Genomic DNA, 19,985 nt, shown 5'->3' with positions numbered 1-19,985 from the left:
GGTGGGTGGGACACCCATTCCTTTATCCTGAGTGTCTGCTCCATTCCTTATTTCCACTGGGACAAAAAAGTGAATAAATGTCCCTCCTCTTTCCCCTCTGTAGCATATTTTTTCCCACTGGCCACAGCCAAAGCTGGAGTGTCTCAGAAATTAGGATGTGCGGAATAACTCCCAGGTTTTTGGCTCTTCCATGGAATAGCTTCTTGCCTGTGCTAGATGCACCCTGTACATGAGCTGTGTGTTCACCCCAAGCCTGTCAGGGTCACCCAAATATCCCCAGACCTTGTCCCCTGTGTGGGTGGGGACGCCCCACCCACCCACCCACCTGCATTTTTCCTGCTTTCCCTGGAATGCTGCATGGCTCCCCATCATGGAACCAAAACCCCTGGAAATGGAACTGGATTTATGGAGTGACCTATTTTGAAGGGAATGGGATTTACCAAGGGCCTGTTCTCAGGACATGTGAACATAAAGTGCCTGAGCCTCTGAGAAGACAGAGAATTTCAGGCTGCATCTAAAACGGGAAGCAGAAGTGAAACTCTCCCTATGTTCCCAGATTCTAATCTTATTTAAATTCACACATATCTAGCATGCAGTAATGAAACTCCTTCAGATTTAAGGGAAATCAAGATCCAGCCAGTGTGATTAATCTTGTGAATAAAAAGGTTTGGGATTAGATATTCTTTCTGTGTGACACTTCAGCAATATGCTGTTATAAAAGGCACAGCAGGAGCTAGTCTTGAAGTGTCAGAATAGCTTCTTTAGTGACAAAGCATTTATACATGTAAATTTTCAAAGAAAGTTGGCAACCCTTTTGCTGGTTCAATTTGTACCTGTCACTCACTTGCAGATGCAAATTTGAGTTACTTGCAGCTCTAATTACAGAGCTTGATTGTCATCACAAATCAGGTAGTGAGATGTGAAACTACTGAGGTTTGTGCCATCATTTGTTGTTAAAACATGAATGCAAATGTTGCCATCAAAAAGCAAAGTCGGCCAGGGCTTTGCCCTGCTGATAAGTATGAATATTACAAATAAGTGCAATATGGAAATAAAAGGAATTTAATGAGTTGGGGGGGGGGTGTGAATAACAAGGAAAGCAGCAAGTGTGTGGTGAAATCAGGACAGTAAAAAGGAAAATAAAAAAGAAATAAAAAGATTGTTTTGTCTGTTACAGCAAAGCACAACAAAAGGAGATTTTTTTTCATTTAAGTATTTCTTAGACCCAGCTGCCTTTTGTACCTGCCTAATTTATCTTCTCTAAGGAATCCTAGTTCTTTTATTTTTGCTGAGAGCTTTCTAATTTTCTAAGTGAAAGAAGATGACTTTATAAAATTATTCATCAGATAACTATTGTGCTGTAACTTTCTCTTCTGTCATTACATCTATGCATATAGAGAGAGAGTGTCATTTTGATCTCAACATACACAAATTTGATTTTTCTTCACAGAAAATGTTGAGGTGTGAAGATTGTTAATTATAACCTGGCATTAATTTCTTTGAAATTAAAAACTGGATATAGGTGCAACATGTTATTGTGCCTGAGCTAATATCTGCTAGACAGTGATAATTCAATACAAGTTTGTGGGTTTGTTTACTTGGAGAATCTGTTGCACAAAAATGATGGAAGAAATAACAAAGAATTGATTATTTTATATCTGGAACCAAAGGTAGAGTCTAAAAAGATGAGGTAATTTCACTTCACAGATTTTCAGTGCTTAATTAAGAAATGGGCTAATGAAGAAGAAATAGCAGTAGGTGGTTGGGGGCACTCAGATAGTTTGAAGATAAACATGTAATATCACATTACAGAGTGTTGCAACCCACCTGGTGGATTTTTCTACAAGGATAATTTCAGCAGTCAGCCTCAGTCTTGTCTCTTCCCCTTTCCATCCAGCAGAGACACCTTACCTCAAAGAATAATTATTGCTATGGTGATTTCTAAATTACTGCATCCATGGAGCCTACTTAACCTGATGTAAAAGGTCCTTTTTCCTTCCCCACTTTCCTCATTACTGAAGGAGAACATTTTGGCCCGAACAATGGCTGTATACATCAGCCCTGATTTATTAAGTTTAGAGGATTTGCACTGTTGTTTTACAAAATGGTGTCAACTTGCAGCATGACTCTATTTGATGATGAATAGCTTTCCCAGGCCAAAGAGCTAATGACATCCAGAGCTTCCCTGCCTCCCGCACTCCCGCGGCCCGAAAGGCCACGGATAATTTCTGCCGAATCAAGCCCATAAAGAGAGAATTTATAATCAGCTTTAATGTATTTGGGAGCTAAAGTACCTTAGTCCTTCATCAAAGGGAATGATAAAACCCAGAATTAATATGGCTGGATTTAATTATTTCTGAGAGCGTAATTACTCTTGAGCTAACTGGACAGGAGGTGTGTTATTTCTCTTACTTTGAGCGGAGGAAAGGCATTTACAAATCACCATCAAGATCTAAAAATGCATCATGTTAGTGCCTCAGCATTGATTGCAATACAAACAGAATAAATATTTGAATAATAATTTAAATAATGCAAGAACTATTTTTAAATTGAGCAAGTTTAGGCTTCGTTGGGAGTGCCTCCTGCACTTCAGCTTTTGTAGCAAAACTATTCCTTGCCTTTAGGAAACATAAAAAGCAGTAATCACTTTCCCCCCTTTTTAATGTGACTTAGGGGTCTAATTTCCCATTAGCATTAATGAGAGCTATGGGTATGCACCAACATGAGACTAAATGAGACTAAACCTTGGAGAGCCTTTTGATAAGTAAATCATCTTTTCATCAGCATTTTAGAGGCTTTAGCATCCTCTTTTTCCCCCATTAGTTATGGTACCTGATTACTTTGTTGATATTTAATATTTATTGCATAAACTTTAGCTAAAATTTAGGCTGGCATAGTAAGGCAGCATTAGCTGTTTGAAAGCTTGTGAGTTAAACATAGTAAAATCCGTTTTTTTTTTATAATGGATGCCCATTTTTGAAAGTGAAATGCTCAAAAAGTAAAATTAATTAGGCCTTCACAAAAGGTGAAGAGAAGACTAGAGTAGAACAACAGTGAAAATTAACTGAGGACAAAAGACTTCTGGCAATCATAGTTTAGTAAAATATTCCTTTTTGTTTCATTGGCCCATAGTCCATTGTGCCTCAGTATCAATATTCTTAAAATTAGTTTCTGTTACCTGAAAAGAATATTAAAATGATGGAAGAACCCTAAAATATCATATATTGAATGAACAGTCGGTGCTAAAGAAATAAACCTAGTTGGGGGATACATTTAATTTACAAAATCATAAGCTATCTGTAGAATATTAATTGAAAGCTGCAGGAAATATCTAAAAATTATACACCTACTAAGCAATTTTAGTTCTGATTTATTTTTACTTAAAAAGGCTATTGCTGCTACATTTTGTGGGTTCTTGCCATAAGATTTTATTCTGTTTATCTGCTTGTGATTTCAGAGTGTTTTCCTGTGTGAGGACTCAAAACATCAATCTTTCTTTATGATCATCCAGACACAGCGAGGCTGTTAGCCAGAGTAATCAGTTATCTGGAGAATCAGAAGCAAAAGCCATTTATTACTGATTTTAGAATGAGAGTTATTGCTGAAAGGGGTGGAATTCTAATCCAGAGCTTCTCTTAATACCACTTTCATGACTTCAGAAAGTGTCTTCAGCATCTGAACGTGGAGCAGGCAGCCCAGATCATAACAGGGCTCAGTACTTGAAACAAGGGGTTGAAGTACTACTGAACCCCTTGATTTTTCCCTTTTAGACAGCCCTGTGCACAGTGGGTCTTGAGCTGATGTTTCTTTTAGGGATTGCTCAGCAATTAAAAAAAAACCAAATTAATCTTCACAGCACCTCTTTGTGTTTAGATAAAATATGAGGAGGTTCACACCTGCTACATGAGGGTCAAACTCTGCTTTGGTCCCTTGGACTCAGAGCATTATAGTTCCAGGAAGCAGAAAACCTCTCTGAAGATGCAATAGATTATATTTGCAGGCCAGAGTGAACTTGTGGGAGAAATAATCTCTCATCTGTTTCCCAGGCACTGTGAGTGGTGCCTGGTGGCTCTGCCACGTGTCTCCACAGGGATGAGTCCTCCTGCTCGGGGGATGTAGGGAGCAGAGCCCTTGGATTGTGAAACAGAGCTATGGCTGTATTAAAAACCATGTTTAATTTATGACAACTTAAAAATAGGTCAGGCCCTTTGCAAAAAGGAATTGTCAAGCGCTGGAACAAGCTGCCCAGGGAAGTGGTTGAGTCACCATCCCTGGAGGTATTTAAAAGATGTGTGACTGTGGCTCCTGGGGACGTGGCTTGGTGGCTGCCTTGGCAGTGCTGGGTTAATGCCTGGGCTGGATCTTAAGGGTCTTTGCCAACCTTAACAATTCTATGATTTTAAGAAAGATGGTCTAATTTATTTTTTTTTAGTGTTTTTCAGAGAATTTCAGAACTGCATAAACATGATAAATATCCAGGTCATTTTTAAAGCTCGCCCCAGTCATGCTTTACCATATTATAAAATCAGGAATGGTATGAGACCAGACATTTACATTGAGATGGTTGATGCACTTTGTAATTGAAGTTGAGATCTGGAACCATGATCTACACAAAATACCTGCCAAAAGCCAGCTATTAAAAAAAAAGTAACATACACAATCTTGGTTTCATCTAGAAAATAAATTGCCCATCTCTGTGCAAGTTGTTTGGAGAAATGTGTGTTGTTTGGCTTTCCAGACACCACTTTGTACCTTTCTGGTGACTTTAAAAATTCAAAATATAAGAAGCTGCTAAGAACACGTGTGTGTGTGTATATAAATACATAAATCCTTGCCTGTGTCTGCATCTCCATTCTTAAGTACACAGCTCTTAGCATTCTTAAAGCCTCCCTGTTCTCTGTGCTGAAAACCCATCATGAAAATATTGTCATCCTTTGCATAGAGTTTTTATTCTTCTGATTTTATTCTTTTAGAAGCAAAGTTGCTATGGTATGGAAATGCTGGGCAGAGAGATATTTGAATGTGTGTGTTTGGATCAGGGCACATTATCCAGATACCAAATATTGCAAAGATTATACCCAGGGCTTGTGGTAGGAAAAACCTGCACCATCAAGGCTTCCAACTGAAGAGAGTGATTGTTACAGGTGTGATTATAAAAATGCTTGTGTCTTCTTTATGATGTATAATTCTAGTGTTCTGTATTTAGAATGAGTTAAAAACTATACTCCTGACTGATGCAGGAATTAAGGTATTGAGCTTTGGCTTTCAATAATACAGTCCAATTCCTACATTCACAGTTAAAGTCTCATGGTACTTCATGGTTTGTTTTTTTTTCTGTTTCTCAAACCCATGCACCTGGTGAAAGCATTTTATGATTTTTTTTTAAAAAATGCATCACTCAAATACATGGTATTTTGCCTATAAAAGACAAGTGTAATGCTGAATGACTAATATCCTGTAAAATAACAGAGAGCTTTTTAAATACAAATGTTTTAATACTCCACAGTGCTTAGATTTAATGCATGTCTCTTGCCTACATCTACTGCAAATATCAACACATACTGTTCATCTCTTTTTTTGTTGTTGTTTTTGTCTATTGCTATTTTATGCATGAGGAAGTTCTTGTTTTTTACTCTGTGCTTGGCTGGCTTTTTCTTTTTTTGTTACTTAGCCCTGTGTTTCTACTGATTGCTTTTTCGCATGCAAATTACAGAATGTCATGGAAATGAGAGAGCTATGAAAAAAAAGGAAAGATAATGCTGAGTTCCAACTGTCTTTTGTTTGTGCGTAAGTGTGTAAAATATATGACATGGAAATATTTTCAGAATGGCCTTTGACTTTCCTTCTGGTGTATATTTTTATTTCTCAGTAAAGGAGTGGGTGTTTTTCCCATTGGAAAACATGATAAATCTATAAATACTTGTTAATAATACAGGTGTTGGGCATAAAGGAATTTTGTCTCATCATCCTTTCATGGAGATAAGGAATTATGAACCTGGGTGCTTTGCCCAAGCTAAAATTTCAATTCAATACAATTTTTTTGCATGAAACTCTGGCCCCATTGAAATCAATGGCAAAAGTCATTGTCTTCAGTTGGTCTGGGATTTCACTCTTGTTCCTGGTTTACATATGGATTTTCATGTTTCTTTACAAATATCTCAGCAGGTAGTCAAAGGTTTCAAGGATATCTACAGTTCTATTTAAAAGAGAATGTGATGAACGTGTCAAAAAACCCCAAAGTTAAACCTGTGCTTATCTTTATATAAAGCATGAGCTTAAATGGTTGAATTTAGAAATATTTGAATTAGCATTTGACAGAAAATATTGTTTTAACCAACTGTCAAGCCTTTTATTAACCACCCTATTGTATCAAGTGCAAGAGGTAATTCGGCAGTTCTTGTCTCCACTATTCCTAATAACAGCAACAGGAAAAAACAATTAAATGAAGTGGATAACTACAGTCTGTGGTGGGGTATGCTTTTAGTAAACAAGCTTTAATTCTTCATTTAAAAACAATAAAGCACTGGGCACTCTCAGCTTCTTGTGCTGGATGTTTCTAATAGCCATACCCCCGAGGGAAGGTTTTGCTGTAATGTTTGAAAAACTTAATGAAAAATGGGTTGTTATAAACTAAGATTTCCCTCCCTGAAAATGTTTTTCTTGAGACGTCCGTGGGAATTTAATATTCACTGTTTTTTTTCCTCAGTCTTGTATATTCTTGAATTGTCTTTTTTCCTCCATTTTCTCCGTTCTTAATCCTAGGTCCCCTTACAAAGAAACAGACAGATGATTTAGGTGATAATGACGGTGCTGAAGATGAAGGTATTTTTTGCCGCCAAACTGATTTGCATGACAAGGATCCCTGAAAATCTTTTTTCTCCCCTCTTTTTTTGACTTCTTGTCTTCTTTTGAAGAGTTTTTTTGTTTTTTTAATTCCCATTTTTGATGTGTTTTGTCTTCTTGCTTGTTGTTATACATATATATTTTTAATTTTTTAAAAGAAAGAATGTTGTTAAGTTCTACGTTTTGATACAAAACAGTAACAATATTTAAAAAGGAGGGTTTTTGTTTTCTTGAAATGGACTTTTGATATGTTGCATCCCACCTTTTGACTGAATTTTGTCCATACTATTTAAACTAACACTCTTTTAAAGTTTCTCTGTACACCTTTTTGCATGTTTTCTAACCCTATGTATTTCACCAAGTACAAAGATGTTTCTTTTTTTTTTTTCACTGACTGATCTCAGTTTGATAAACATAGAAAATATTGTGTTTATAAAAGGAAAAAATTCAAAACATTCTTTAAAAGTGTCTCTTAAGCAACAGAACTCCCCAAATGCCAACCCATCTGCAATGAAAAATATTAATATTAAAGGCTACCCCACCTCCCTCCAGAAGGGAGGCAGCATTGCCTGTTGGTGAAGCTCTGTGGAGCTAAACTAAAACAAAAAAACGCTCATCACTTCTGTTTTCTGCAAGCATACAAAGATGTTGATCTATTTGAGCTGACCCTTAGAAAACCCTATTACCAAGTAAAATCAAAAGTTTGAAATGTCAAGCATATTATTCTGTTCATAAATTATGTCTGTTGATCATGAAGCTATGCAGATTTGATATTTTTTCGGGGCTATGAAAATGGTAACAAGGGGCTCTTTTCCTGAGCAGTCTCATCCCTTCAGGTAGATGAGCTTCAGAGTTCTGAATCTTAAACACACACTTTGTATGGTTTATGGTCAATGAGTAAAACAAATTACCATATAGGACTGGTAGAGTTGCTGCTTGCTTCTCTCTTAATATTTGGGGTGGCAGGGGGAAGTTGGCCAGATGAAACTTCACTTGTAGGCTGAAAGGCTCTTTACTAAGAAATTTTTCATCACAGATAACATCAACTACTTAACTTAAACAGAAGCACAGAGTCTTTCCAGAAAAGATTAAGGAAGGCAAATTTGCACATTTAACTTCTTACCCAGTAATTGAACACAGATTTTGTCACAATTTTATGACTGATTTATGATCCTCTACTGGATCTGTATGTTAAGCATATGAATGAAAGCCCACCAGCTGGGCCAAAATTTGCAAGATTTGATGGTTTTGATAAATTGGAAATCTCCTTTGAAAGCTCTCCTGTGGTGGTTTAAGCCAGCAGGCAGCTAAACAGCACAGAGCCAGTCACTTCTCCCTGAGGGAGAGAACTGGGGAAGGAAATATAAAAGTAAAATTATTAATTGAGATAAAGACAGTTTAATATGACAGAAATGAAATGAAATAATAGCAATAATCGTGATAAGACCATGAGGATATGCAAAACATGTGGTGCACAGAGCAATTGCTCACAGCCCCTGGCTTAGATGTTCAGCAGCTCCTGAGCAGTGACCCCCAGCCAGCTTCCCCCCAGGTTCCACGCTGAGCATGAGGCCATAGGATATGGAATATCTGGAATTTCCCTTTGGCCTGCTGGGCTCAGCTGTCCTGGCTCTGTCCCCTCCTAACCTCTCATGCCCCCCCAGTTTATTTGCTGGGGGGTGAGGAGCTGAAAAGTCCTTGCCTTAGTGTGAGCACTGCTCAGCAACCGCTGAATATCAACATTATTCTCACCCTGAGTGCACAAATTAACTCTATCCCAGCTGAAATCAGGCCACCCACTATTCAGAGCTAATTATGACAACTCAGATCCTCCTGGCTTTATGAAGTCAGGACATTTGTACACAAGTCCATGACAGAATGTTGCAAGGGACATTCTTATGAAATCTCAAAAATCTGTGATAATGAATTAGCCATTACAAAAATGACTGAATATCAACCTTATTCTCACTATGAGTGCACAGATTAACTCTATCCCAGCTGAAATCAGGCCACACACAGCTAATTATGACAATTCAGATCCTCCTAGCTTTATGAAGTCAGGACATTTGTACGCATGACAGAATATTGCAAGGGACATTCTTATGAAATCTCAAAACTCTGCGATAGTGAGTTAGCCATTACAAAAATGACTCTGTCTTGTTTTAACAATATGTTGTAAGAAACCATGTGAAATTTGGGCTGTTCACCCAGTGGGCCTTAATAGCTCTCCTAAATTGCTGTATAATTGCCAAGACAGATGCTAATAACATCAGGTTTGTGGACCCTTCTCTGCTTAGAAGAGACTCCTCAGTTTACTGAAATTCAGCAGAGAGTGGTTGCTGTCAGAAAGTGCTGTAGTAGGTAGGCTCAGATGAGAGGAGGGATCTCAGCCTGCTGAGAACAAGTGTCCACGTCAGGGAAAACCTGTCTCCTGCTCTGACAATTGCAGGAGAGAGAAGAAGGGCTGTAAGAACACAGCACTCAAACTAGAGGGGAAGAAGCACATTTACAACACTAATAAATCTCTGTAATTTATAGGACTGGGATTAATTTTCTCTGGCGTACAAGTGACAGTTTTGTTCTCCTTTCTGTGCCAATAGAAGAGTGCAGGCAGTAATTAGAGTTTTACTGCTTCCGAGAGGCACAGAGAGACAGGGAAAATTTAAATTTTTATGATCACTAGACACTCAAGACTGCTGGGGTGTCTGCTGGGCTGATAGAAGCCCTCTCTGTTGAGACCATGCATTTCCCAGTGGAGGAGCAGGATCAAGTGTCCTGCATTTTTGTGAACCTGCTCTTTTGTGGGACTCTAGCACCTGTTGCATGTGCAGAGCTGAAGAGTTCACAAAGTTGTATGTGTTTGGGTATGAGTAGCAGGAAAGAGAGAGGCCAAGCAAAAGGTCACCTTAGCTGGCTAGTTTTCTGCTAAGCTGTCCTTCAAAGCCTTCACTTTTTCTAGAATGGTAGATTTTAGGCAGTGTAAAATCCTTCAAACAAATAGCTGTAGAAAAAAGAAATTAAACTAAATGAATGATGAAATTGGAACATTAGGGAGAGTGGGCTGTACAAGGTGCAAAACAACTGCTATCAGATATCCATGGAGTCCATGGTATATAAACAAGGCCCAGTAATTTCTAAAATGCCCAGGATGGTCTCTACATCAAAAAATCCAGAGATCTCATGTTATTTATTGTGTTGCATCTTTCTGAAGGAAGATCTTCCATAGCAGCTTCTTGTAGCAAACGTCTGGAGAGCATTTTGTGTTGTGTCACTCAAATATCTGAGCTTGATTAGAAGATTTCCCTTTAAAGCACTGTTCAATAATCCTACTCCCATCAGCTGCTGCATGCCACTACCACAGTGTTGTGGTCCAAACCTTGCCAGCGCAGGCACTGGAGTCAGCAATCAAACTTGGATCTCTGGTATGTGCTGCAACCAGTAGACCAGGCTTAATTAGATCATTTTTCATTTTTGTTTTCAAAAGACCCAAAGGCAGTAGTGCACATTACCAGCTAATGATCTGCAAATTTGCTGTTTAAAAAATGAAGGTGTTTTCAAATTCTGTGAGTGTGAAAAGTCAGAAATCATAAAAATGCCTCCTTTTTCCCCAGTTTGGATGCATTATTCTGTCTGTTTAACCCTTTCATTCCTACACTTCCATTGCTTACCTGTTTTCAGTAAACATTGAACAACTTGAGCAGGCACCAAAAACAAAAGTGGCAAAAGCATTTGCAACCAGTGAGCACTGGAGCTTTCCCTTTTTTATAGCAGTGGTGGATTTGCCATTTGCTGACCTGTACGTATGCAATATCTAGTGTAGATGCAAGATTTACCTTCAAATTGCTCAGCAGTTACACAAAGTCTACCTTCCCTAGTCTGGAAACAAGGCTTAGTTTTTAAAAGTAAAATATTTTAATCTTATTGGCTTGTCTTAGTCTTAATTTTGGCCAGGTAATAATTTAATTTGGCAAAAATTTAATAAATAGCAAAAATCAGTGACTCTTATGCACCCTTAGTTCCTATTCACTAAAATCCTAAGCATGACTTAAAATATGGCACCACAAACCATTAACCAGCTCTGGGATCAGAGTTGGACTTCTAAGTAGTGAGTGTTGTATGAAATATCCATGAAGGATTGCTCACAAATGAATTCTCATCCCCTGCTCTATCATACACACCTTGCCTGGCACATCAACCTGCAAATCTTAAATCCTTATTTAGTCCCCAGAGCTGCTTGAGCATCTCTCAGTCTTTAATGCATTCAGCCTCACAGCATCCCCCTGCAACACAGGAATGCTGCTATTCCATTTTTAGAAAGGAAGAGTGCAGATGCTCAGTCTGAGGAAGGCAGACACCGAGTCTGTTGCTGAGAGCACATGCCTCACAAGTGAGGTCTGCACTGCAGTTGATAGATGCTTCTGCTCTTCCCTCCTCCCTTTAAATTTCTCCTGTGGAAAAGGAGACAGATTAGGAGCAGATGCTGCTGTTTGCTCACAGGCTGTAACTGTGATGATTCTGATAATTTAGTCTGGTCCTCTGTCTTGTATGGGCTATTGGACTTTGTTGACAGAAGGAAGTTCTTGGTCCAGAGCATGTCTTAAATCAAAAAAGCCAAAACCAACTCAAATTTTAAGTTGCTAATGATGCAGAATTCATCTAGAGATCCCCTCTTATGCTTAGCAGCCTGCAGTGCCATTGTGTGAAGGAGCACATTGCAGAGTTGAGGCTCTCCACAGCCCCCTATCACTCCATTGCTCCTAAAATACTCTGGGATGCCAAGTTTGGCATCTCATCTGCCTTCAGCTGTCATGGTAAGAAAGAGGGGGAGCAGCACTATCTCTGTCTGGCACTGGTTGCATGTTTTTGGACTTGGGAGATCAGCAAAGAGCAGAACACATTTGTCTGCCCTGCAAAGCAAGCACGTGCTCTGGCCTTCATTACAGCCTTCAGTGAGAGCCAGCCAGGCTGGGGCAGCACACATCTGACCACTTTGGGTGGTTGTTGGCTGATGCACATAGCCAAATTCATGATGCCTGTTCCCCCTGTCACCCATCCATGTTAGCTCCCTGATTTCCTCTCCAGAGTACAGCTTCCAGTGCCACTTGCACATTAAATTGTGCTGATTATATTTTCCCTTTACACACAGACACTCTGTTCAAATTGTGTCAAATTTTTGTGGTTATGTTATTAATACTTGAAAACATGCATGATAAAATCCTGACAGACCTTTAATTTAAGTACCTCTTTAGTGCTTCATTTTACTTTCAGCACTGCCAAGCATTGCTTGTACAGTGAAGAGTCTGTCAGCTTTTGCAGTTCTAACCATCATCCTTTAATAACTTAAAATGACTGCTTACCTGGCTATTGAGGTCCTACTCTAATGGGAATCTGCTCCAGATGTTTACCTGTAAAAGCTTTGGCCTTTTTCATGCTAGGATAACGTTTGTATAGTCCTCCATCAGGATCTCAAATAATTTTCAGGTGAAGGTATTTAAGGGTTTGAGAGTGCACAAAATGATCCCCTGGTTTGACAGGCAGGAAAACAAACAAATGGAGAGAATTCTATTTGTCTGAAGCCTGATGGATGCAGGCTATATTTTAAAATAGAAAACATATTTGAAACTCCTCACAGAAGCTCAATAGTTACTTTAATAGTCCCAGGATATCTAGTTTTATATCTCATTCTAAAATTGTGGCATTAATGGATGTTTAAATATTAGGACTAAGTGCACTAGTTTATTAAATGGTAGTGCATCTATAAGGCATCTGATGGATTCAAACTGAAAGGTCAAATGCTGTTAAAAGGCTTTAAAATTATTAAGAGTCGCAATGATTGGTACCATGCTCTACTTAAATATTTTCTACAAAAGGTTATGGAAGAGTTACACACATATCCACATACCCACATAACAGTCTATGGAGGGCACACACAGGTTTTGCAGTAACCAATCTGAAAGTTTTCCACTGTTCCAGGTTTTTTTCACATTCAAACCCCAAGATTTACTTAACAATCTGCATCAAGCTGTCACAATTTTTTTATGGCATCTAGAAAAGCAATGCTTGTGACATCGGTGCTAAACTAATTATCTTTGTGTGAAGTTGTCTCCAGGTAGGCTTTTTTTCCTTTCCCATCTTGGTTTTTCAGTGCAAATTATGCTTGTTAAGTCACGTGGCCAATTCACAGCAGTTTTGAATGACTGAAGCTATAATTATGTTTTGTTATATATGACAATTGTGACTGATATTCACAGTCAGACCTGGTTCCCTGTTGTGTAATGTAACAAACATAGAATAAAAGTCAGCCCCATTCCTAAATTTTCTGTAACACAATTAAGATGAGACATAAAAAGTAGATGCAACAAACATTAGAAAGGTACAGAAGAGAATGAATAATAGAAATAATTACAAGAAAGTTAATCTATATGTAATATAAATGAAGTTATTCTCTGCTGTACAGTAAGATCTACTTAGATGTTTTATGAACTAGCAATTTAAAGCCAAACAAATCACAGCACTCAAAAATGATCTTATGTGTGACTGAAACCAGAACTGAGTTGAATTTGAGGAGGATTTTTAACAGTGCTATCCTTGCATATGTCTTTGAAAAGATGAATGTGTCTGTTTTTAATTAAAGCAACACTTAATAAAAGGCGAAAAAATTGCAGAACACAACTAAATTAAATCCATCTATAAATCTACCCTTGGCAGAAATGCCACATTTACACCTAAAGTCTTCAGATTCAGAATGAGCTACAAACACAAATAACTATTAATCTGCACATGGAAGTGTAAATACAGTGTCCTGAGATCACTCCACCACATGCATTAAAAGGACTGACACCAGCCTGCAGGAAAAAAAAGAAAGGATGCATCATTTATGGTCAGGTTTTGAAAAGTACCTGAGTACCAAAAATATCAATTATTTACTTCATTGAGTTGGATATTTAACTTAAATAATCAATTTGAAAAGTGCATCTCTCTGACACTTTCATACTAATATACAAAAGTGTTCTCCTCACAGAGTATTATCTTAATTCTTCCTCCAGTTTAGTTTTAAAGGATGAGAGTTTTCATGGAGGAACATTTTAAGGTAGGAATCAATTCTTGGTTAAAATTCTTGATGTTTTTGCTCTCTTCCTTCAATCTTATCCTTTAATAACCTCAGTTGCTAATAACATATGTACTCAAACAACACTCTCCCAGCTGAATAGTTGCACCTTTCAAATATTCCTGGCTGTAGACTGCAACTGATATGAAACCTCTGACCAAAATGCAGTGATCTTTCTTTTTCCCAGGAAGAGCTTTGTATTATCCATAGCCCAAAGTGCCACCAGCCTCAGCTGAATGCTGCATACCCTGGCTGATATCTCCAGCTCTAGATCTCTGCCCAAGACACTCAGAGGCAGAGTTTTCCTTTTGTGGGAGGGATTCCTCTTATGGCTGATGCCTTTGGCAAAGCAAAGAATGAGGAAAATTCATTCTGCATGTCATTTGCTCTGACATGGCGCAGAGGCAGAGCTGAAAACTGGCCTTCCTTTATCTAGCTGATCTGTAATCTTTACAAGGATATTAGTAGTAGAAAATAACAGTATTGTAGAGACAGAAATTACTCAAATAATAACTTCCTTATATATGAGATTTTTATTCATGAATATGTGCTTCCTTTCTCAGATAAAGGACACTCATTCTTTTCTAAATATTCCAGTATTATTTTCCAGATATACAGGCCAGTGATACCAACATTTCATTGCTGTTCACAGTTGGTGCTCTGTAATTCTATGTAATTTTAATTAAAGAAGAATTCTGAGACAGTTTCCCCCTGTGTTACCATCAAGCATACAATTAACTGTGTACAATTTCTGCTGGGAACAGTCACACAGTGATTTCAGATTAATAATTTATTATTGCTTCCATATTTGTATCAAAAAAAAAAGGCAGCATAGACTAAGAACAAGCACCTGCTAGAAACAGTATATGAATTTGGAAAGACTTTTTCTTCAGTGTAGATTTTAAACCTGAGAAGCTCATAACTCCATCCTATGGACAGTGAAGATAAATAATCTCTGTAGCTTTACACTCTGAAAGTTGTATGTTGGAAAGCCCTCACTAAAAGCACAATCAAGGAGAGCAATACAAGCAATTTCATGCACAACCTTTCATCATCTTTTTGGTCTTGAATAAGTGATTTTTCTAGTACTTCCAATATTGAAGGTTCAATTTCTGATCTTGACCGTTCTGGCATTTTCTTCAAATCAGAATCAATATCAAAGTAATAGTAGCAGTTGGCTTTTTATAAACAGAAACATCTGTGCTGCTGTTTTTCAACTCATTCCAAAAGCAGGGTTTTTAGTGAAGCTGCACCCACCTACTGCTTGCGGTGCTTCAGAAACAATTCCAGCAGTTCTGCAGAGAGCTCCCCTGAAAGCTTCTAAACTAAGATCCTCCCAAATCAAAGGAATAAACAATACATCTGAGGTTTCTTCAAATGCTGAAGGAAGCAATCAGAGAAGTTACTTGAACACTGTCATAATGACAAAAAAAAGTGGTTTTGAATCAGAACATTCAGAACAGTTCTTCACTGGGAAATTTTCCTATGCACTCTTGCTACTGGCTTTTTTGATTTTGAGGGACTATTATGGCATATTATGATTTGGGTGGTGGAAGAGACTCAGGCACCCAGTAAATCAGAACAAAATGCAGTTTAATCAGATGTAAGAGTTTAAATTTACACCTAAGCTGAATTATTTCCTGTCCAACAGAAAACCCCCAACTTTTAAAAACATATCAGCCCATACGAACTGTTTTGAATTGGTACTCAGGAACAATTCCCCTCAAGAGCAGTAACACTGTTCATATATTCAAATTTTTATTCTGAGTAGATGCATCCATTTGCAAATAGGACTGTTGAGGGGTGGAGGGATACCTAAATCCAAACTCAAAACACTATGACAATATCTAATTTTTTTGTCAGACAGAATGGCAGAGCTTCTAACATTTTAAAACTGTTCCCTGCCTTTGATGTCACTTTTGATAGCCTTGCAGGTTTTTTTTTTGAATGCAGGGTAGGGATTTTTCAGTATTTTTTCAAGCAGTTATTTTTTCAAATATTCAGTCCTTCTCATGATTTAGGAAACTAAGAAGTACCCATGCACCTCAAACTTCAGGATACCCTGAAATTATCAATAATCTTAAGTCAAGGTCTAAGTGCTAAACAACTTTCAAGTACTTTCTGAACTCAAGCTGCCGACCCATCCAAAGACAGCTGTTTGTACACACCTTTTACAAATTAAGGGAGTGGAAGAAATCAACATTTTATGTAGGAGCAGAAATCTTGGTTATCTTAATACATTGGATTTCCCTTAGCTAAGAGAACAGAAAGTTGCACCGAGCTTTAGAAGTGTTCAGCCAAAATGAACTCACTCTTAGGTTAGTAGACATTACACAGAAGGCACCCAATTCAGCAGGGTCAGAATCAGAGCAATGCCTCACTGCATTTGAGCAAATGTGTTACCATTTTCAGTTCCTTTCTGCTTTTCAGAGTGTTTCAGAAAAACAGGAGTTTTACTTACGAGCAAACCACAAAGGAACACTTGTGCCCACCTGCCCATTTCCTTATGTAAAAGATGTTGCTTGAGAAACACTTCAAGAGTAAAAATAACCTCACTAAAAAAAAAAAAAAATTAAAAAAAAATAAATTAAAATATTGCATGTATCTTCTTTGGTGCTTTCTTGAGATAAAATGTGTCTTAATATTTTTTCCAGACATTCGGGACAGTGGGGGACCTAAGCCTGTCATGGTGTATATTCACGGAGGGTCCTACATGGAAGGCACTGGAAATTTATATGATGGCAGTGTTCTAGCAAGTTATGGGAATGTGATAGTCATCACAGTCAACTATCGCCTTGGGGTGCTTGGTAAGAAGCTTTCAGCTTTCCACTAATCCCTGCTATCTGCAATGCAATTCGTATTATATGTGAGAATGTACTTTAAAAAAAAAAAAAAGGCAGAAGAGCGGCATCAAGTATTTTTAAATTTTCTATGTCAAATCTAAGGTTTGTATGCTGGGGATGAGATATAAAGGCATTGCAGGTATTTTCTGGAAGAGTCTGCTGTCGTGCTGCATGAAACAGGTATTCCCATTGCTGAGCTGTCCAGGCAGAAGAGTTTCTCTCTTTTTTTTCCTTTTTTTTTACATTTTTTCTTTTTTTCCTGTGAATAACACTGATGTTTTAATTCATAGACAGGTAAATTAATTTTTAAAAAAAATTTAATCCATAGAGGGTAGGGTTTTCTAGTGGAATGAAAAAGATTAACTTTTAATTAGCACAATTTTTTCATGCTTTGAAAAAATGAAGGATGACATGAAAACATCTTTTTACCTGTTTGTTTTGAACTTCATTGTGGTTTTGAGAAGTGATATAGGCTTCATTCATATACATCCAGTATTTCTTTTCCAGATAATGAATTAGAGAATGAAATAGTTACCTTTGATTGTTTCAAATGCATTCAATAGAACGTGTTTGTGCTGTTGGTAGAGGTGTGTGGTCTCCCTCTGGTACCTTGTATTTATGGAAAAAAACCCTACTCTGCTATTTTCTCGGAATAGTCACATGCATGATAAAGTCCACCAGCTCTTGAGACAACTTGATTGTTGGGGAGTTCTTCTGCATATTCTACCAAACTATTGCATGCTAAGACTCCTGAGAGCAGGAGCTGGGTCCTGGGGTATAATGGAGATTAGAACAGTAAATTCAGAATGCTGACATAGGTGTGAGGGTATTCCCTGTAATATCTGAGAGGGTGTGATAGACCAAGTGTCATTCACAACAAAGAATTTATTCTGAAGACCAGTCAATTTTATTTTCAAGTGTCTGCTATTCTGCTTTACTTTTGAGTTGTTGGGTTTTGTCATTGCTCTGCTCTTGGTGTTTTGAATTTGGTTAACTCAGTGCCCAAGTGTGTCAGTTCTGCTTTGCTCATCTGGGTAATTACCTCCCAACAGTTTCATTTTTGTTAAAAATTCTAATCCTAATTTCCTAATTTTAGGGTGTGGAAATGAATCTTAACTTTAGATTTTGAATTTAGTCTGCTGTGATTGTGTTTTACAAGGGACGGAATAATTTCCAGAGGGATCATAACTATTAATGCCTGGATTTATTTCCTTAGTACTGGAGGTTTCATTTGTGATGTAACACTTTAAGCAAGGAAGTTCTGGTATTTTGTATGGTTTTCTTCCTCCTGTTTTCTAATTATGTGATGATTTAAAGTCCTGGATACATATTAGTACAGCAGTTAATAATCTGCTACCTGTGCCTCTAATCAACATTTCGCTTTTGCACCAGTGCTTGTCTTTGATGTCTCAAACAACATTTCTCTGTATTATATGCCAGTATAAAAGAAAGTATCTATTATCTGAAAGGGCTGTTTATTTTTGTATATTATTTAGTCTGATTCCTAAGTCATTAGTAATTGCAGTGTTTAAAAGGGATAGTTGCTTGAAAGATGAAAATTAATATACCTTTGTTGATGATAATGGTTTTTGCACTTGTAAATTAACACTGATCACTGAAGCAACCCAGAGTTAATATCTCATCAGCTTAGGAGGATTTCATTTTTGTTCATGTCTTTGTGATCCTTTGGGCTTCATGGTCTTTACTGAGCCTCAAGGGTCAAAGAGCTGATTTTATTTTAAGTGGGACCTATTGCAGTGAAACCTCTAAAATTCACAGCAGAATCCAGTGATTGGTGTGAATCCTTGATACTACATTCTGCAAACCCTGTAGCAGTTTTCAGGGTTTTCTTAGTAAAACCAATGCTGTTTATGTGGAAGTCATACACATCTACTCTATTTGGTGCAATGCCTGTCTGTCATGTACTAAATAAATAATGATGATGTGTGATTATATAGGTAGTGGAGAAACAGAGCAACAATCAGAAAAGAAAGTTTGAGCAGTTTAAACTTTTCCTGCTCTTCCTTGTTTTCTAATCTACTGATACCAGCAGAGTAGGACTGTGTAGAATCATATTAGATGTCAGCTTTTAACTTTTGATATTTTGAAGCTCTTGCTCCATCTTGTTCCAGCAGAATGTTACCCTTTGCAGTCACCTTAAGATATGTATTTTCAAAAGCATAGGGAAAAAATTCTCAGCTTCCCTTTCCTGATCATACCCCACAAGGTGAGAGGTCCAGCTCCACTGATTGGTGCCCGTGGGATACCTGGATATCCCTTCACCACTGTGTGAAATGCCTGGCTTTGCAGGCATAAGGAAAATTTAAGGAATTATTAATCACATGAGAAGGTGTAGGGATGAAATAAGGTCTGTCTTCTCCCTTACACATGACCTTTATTGATCTGGTTTCTTGTATCGGACTTTTGTGGGTAGATGTCTTTATATAGGTGATCTCTGTGAGCCATCCGCCATCATTTCACCAAGATGTTGACTTTTCTTTAACAAATAAACTGATAAATCATTGTCATTCAATAAATGCTTAGAGCTGAAATAGTAACATCTTCTTCCAGACCAATCGTGGTGGGACTGGGGATGTGTTTTGATATTAGGTTCCTCACAGTACTTCTATTAAGTCCAAAGGAGACAGCTTTTGACGCAGTTCAGATTATTTTCCTGTTTATTCTGAGTTGAAAGATCCCTTGTTTTATGGACTAATCTCCTTGAGGAGCTGCGTCTTTTGGAGATGCAAAATTTACTTCTAAATAAAATGTTAGAAAATGCTTAAAAGTGAACTCCATTTGGTAAAGAGAAAGCAATAATAAAAATTAAAGACTGATGGAGCAAGTGCATCTAAAATAAAAATAAAAACAAAACCAAAATAACAAAATATACTAACCAAACAATCCAACAAAAACCCAAAGCCTGGTGAGTTCCCTGGCCCAATTTTGTCTTTGAAACAAGTCTGGGGATGAAAGTCTGTTAGAAACTGTCCTTAGATAAAGAAGATGGAAAAAAGGACTGCTTGCCCTGGGAAACTGGGGACTACTGAATAAGAAGCCATTGGAAGCACACTATGTCTTCTTTAGATTCTTTCTGAATGCAAGTCTTGTGCAAGCAATTTCACCAAGAAGGAGCACTGCAGAAGCAGTCTATCAGCCTCGAAGGACAGTGCAGATATATCTTTATGGCT

At 37.7% G+C, this 19,985-nt stretch overlaps 1 protein-coding gene across 4 annotated transcripts in view; it reads left to right on the top strand.

Moving 5' to 3' along the window:
- NLGN1 (neuroligin 1) overlaps positions 1-19,985 on the top strand; it is a 314,121-nt gene that overhangs the window by 100,820 nt on the left and 193,316 nt on the right. For 2 of the 4 annotated variants that reach the window (XM_031055361.1, XM_031055359.1), the window contains exons 3-4: positions 6,763-6,822; positions 16,606-16,758. In XM_031055361.1, the coding sequence (XP_030911221.1) occupies positions 6,763-6,822; positions 16,606-16,758 (213 nt within the window). The remainder of the gene's footprint in view (positions 1-6,762; positions 6,823-16,605; positions 16,759-19,985) is intronic. The other 2 variants (XM_031055363.1, XM_031055362.1) reach the window with 1 other exon arrangement.

Source organism: Geospiza fortis, unplaced genomic scaffold (genome assembly GCF_000277835.1).
Source record: "Geospiza fortis unplaced genomic scaffold, GeoFor_1.0 scaffold172, whole genome shotgun sequence".
Classification (NCBI taxonomy): Eukaryota; Metazoa; Chordata; class Aves; order Passeriformes; family Thraupidae; genus Geospiza; species Geospiza fortis.
Note: the sequence above shows the minus strand (reverse complement) of the source record. Positions and strands in the feature narration are given on the sequence as shown.